Source organism: Aphanomyces astaci (genome assembly GCF_000520075.1).
Source record: "Aphanomyces astaci strain APO3 unplaced genomic scaffold supercont1.56, whole genome shotgun sequence".
In the NCBI taxonomy this organism is placed as follows: Eukaryota; Oomycota; class Saprolegniomycetes; order Saprolegniales; family Verrucalvaceae; genus Aphanomyces; species Aphanomyces astaci.
Genome location: NW_009798319.1, coordinates 231772 through 234746, shown reverse-complemented (window position 1 = coordinate 234746; position 2975 = coordinate 231772). Strand labels below are relative to the sequence as shown.

At 48.1% G+C, this 2975-nt stretch overlaps 2 protein-coding genes and 1 non-coding gene across 3 annotated transcripts in view; all 3 read right to left on the bottom strand.

Moving 5' to 3' along the window:
* Positions 1-53: 53 nt before the first annotated feature.
* H257_14303 (hypothetical protein) lies at positions 54-802 on the bottom strand (the record flags this gene model as incomplete). Its single annotated transcript, XM_009842070.1, has 2 exons — positions 54-141; positions 174-802. 2 exons carry the CDS (start codon positions 800-802, stop codon positions 54-56), a joined length of 717 nt encoding a protein of 238 aa, XP_009840372.1.
* Positions 803-1619: 817 nt separating this feature from the next.
* The window catches only part of H257_14301 (hypothetical protein), a gene marked incomplete at both ends in the record, with an annotated part of 2390 nt that continues 1034 nt past the window's right edge, over positions 1620-2975 (bottom strand). Inside the window, one exon of the mRNA XM_009842069.1 lies at positions 1620-1727. Within this exon, the coding sequence (XP_009840371.1) occupies positions 1620-1727 (108 nt within the window). The remainder of the gene's footprint in view (positions 1728-2975) is intronic.
* H257_14302 lies at positions 2406-2478 on the bottom strand. The gene has a single exon. It is a non-coding gene; the product is annotated as a tRNA-Lys (tRNA).

Genomic DNA, 2975 nt, shown 5'->3' with positions numbered 1-2975 from the left:
AAGGGTACAATATCGCCCCCAAGACGGAATGCACGTCCACCCAGCCGGATAGTTCAGAGTTCTTCTCGTGGAGCCACTTCGCAATCCCCTGAGTTTCTGGCTCGCTCGCCGGACGCAGGCCAGGGAAAGTTTCGTCCGTGACTGGGATTTTTGTTTTGGGGTTCGTGGTGTACTGCAACCAGTTGCGGTTCAGGTCGACTTCGTTGGCATTCTTACGCTGCAACCGCTTGCCGTTCGTCCACGAGATGTCGTATCCGTCAATGTTGACGATCGGCACAAAGTACAAGTTGAACTTGTCCGCCGCCGTCTTTTTCCCGTTGGCAATGTCATCCAGGATTGAAGACAACGCATACAAGTTGGACGACCCCGCGATCCATTCCCGGGCGTGGGCCAGACTTTGGAAGTACAACGACTTGGGCTTGGACCTGCCGCTGGTCAGTTTGTACGCGTAGATAGGCTTGCCTCGGACGGTGGTCGAAATCTCTTCTCTTTTCAACAAAGTTGGGTTCTGCGCCACCAACTCATCCACGTAATCGAAGATTTGCGCCGACGTGCGGAAACAATTGTGGAATTTGCTGGCCGCGTACTTGCCACGTTTCAACGTCTGGAGGTACCCGCCATTGGCCCAGTGGCAGTGGCGGTTAATGTCTGCGTCGTTGTGGATCGATTGGACTTGGGCGTTGGTGAGGAGCTTTCTGTCGGGGCCTCGCAACAAACCGGCGGTGGTTTCGTTCAGGTCGATATCCCCCGCGGCAAATGCTGCAGCCGACGAGGCAAGCGCGAGAATGGCAATGGCCTTCATGAAGGAATTTCAACAATGAGTGCAATGTTTGGGGGCTTGTGAGTATGGGAGGGTAGCGTGGAGTTCTTTTGCATTCATATTTGGACACACCTATGTGTGCGTACCTATGCGTATGTAGTGCGATACCTCCTCAGATATCATAATTGAAAAGTGTTTAAACTGCAGCTGACTATGATGTAAATAGGACATGGTACAAAAGCACTGATGGAAATCACACAATCTCAGAAATGGTGTGGACGGCCAATCACACTGGAATCAGCAACTTGGTCATCGTGTTGAATAGTATTTCATTGGATCATGTTGGTGATGATTGGTTCACGTATCCTGGAAAATATTACCAATGAGCTTCGATCTTCAGCGAAGCGTGATGTCGTTCGTGACACACTTATTAATACCTGGTTATGTGAGTTTGGATTATCATTTTTAAGACATTCCTCCGCGAGGGCCGACACTAGAACCACATGTTATGGAACCGCTTCGCCAATTGTAACGCGCTTGCCTGGCAAGACAGAAAAATTGTTAACTGTAAGGAAAGGACCAATTCCCCGAGTGAGTGGGTGACACACCCACTCAATGGTCAAATGCCCACTCACTCAGGGAATTTGGTACTATTGACCTAAAAAGTCCCTGAGTAAGTGGGTGGGACTAATTGCTTGCTACGTATGTACTCCCTCCGTGTCACTATAAGTGCGCGACTCAGAAAAATAAAGTATACCTCCTCGTATAAAAATACAAAACACTCCAAGATCCTATAACGATCATGCATTTATAAAGGTGTAACGATACAATTGTCCAATCATAACAATCAAAATGCATGTCAGGCGGCACCAGTCGTGTTGTGTGTTTGGCGGCACAAGTCTGTGAGTCGCGCGGAGGCCACGTCTGCTGTTCGATTCCGTGGGTCCTCGTTCACGGGGCGGTCGGTCTATACGGCGTAGGTGAGGGTGGCGAAGTTGAATTATACGTTGTATGTTGTACCGTTGGGATCAGCCTCGTCTCAGGCGAGCATCCATTTTACCGGGGGGGTCGTCGTTCTTGGCCCCGTTGACCCCGAGTCCGTCGGGTGTCCACTACGACATGCACATTTCGGGGCGTTACCAATCGATCTAAAATGTTGGTCGATGCCTCTTCCCATGTGATGCGTGTGAAAGTCAAAACGTCAAATCGATTTGGGGTTTCCATTCGTCAAATCGATTTGGTTTCCATTGTTAAATTATGGATAACCTGTGATATTGAATATATTTCCATCACTCCCCTTTATTAATGTTGAGAGGTTCATTTTTGGCCGTTTCTGTCAAACTCACATTTTAGGTTTCTTCCAATTTGAATCTGCTCAGGCCACTTCGAATGCCATCTGTTCAATCCCATGTGCTGGACTGTTGCTACTTCAAGTATTACACAGTCCGATTTTCCGTGATTCCTTCGCGTTTTTCCGTGATTCAGTCCGATTTTCCCGGTTAGTCGACCCGGTTAGTCGACCAGGTGCAATCTTCAGGTTTTACTTCGCCGCTTCATACCTCGTGCTTCGATCAAGCTTCTTCGAAGTTCGGTCCTCGTCTCTGGATTTCCCAGGTAGAGGAGGGACGGATACTGTAAATCCTTGCGGAATTAAGCCGGGGATCGAACCAACGACCTTTGAGTTAAGAAACCGATGCTCTACTACTGAGCTATTTTCCCTCCCTCTCAGCTTCATTTACATGGTTTCCAGCTTTCCTTACGACCAATTCCCCGAGTGAGTGGGTGACATACCCACTCAATGGTCAAATGCCCACTCACTCAGGGAATTTGGTACTATTGACCTAAAACGTCCCTGAGTAAGTGGGTGGGACTAATTGCTTGCTACGTACGATAAGTACAATCCTATCGTTAACGTGAAACACAAAGGCATACAACGTTGTACACAGTTAATCGTACCATCGGTGAATGCTACGTACTGTAGGGGAGGCAGTTTTTCACTAGTGGTGTTTTGGGGTTTTGCTCACGGATGTTCAAGTAGAGTTAGACATGGGGCTTCACTCATGGTTAAATGGTGTGGTGGAGTTTTACTTAGTGGGCATTGTTGGATTGTTGCTTCATAGCCAAGCAGCCCAATAAGTGTAATATCACTCCATCATAGCTAACGTAAAACAAGCAAACAAGCCGTGGGCCCTATATCTTTGCGAAGGTAATCGTA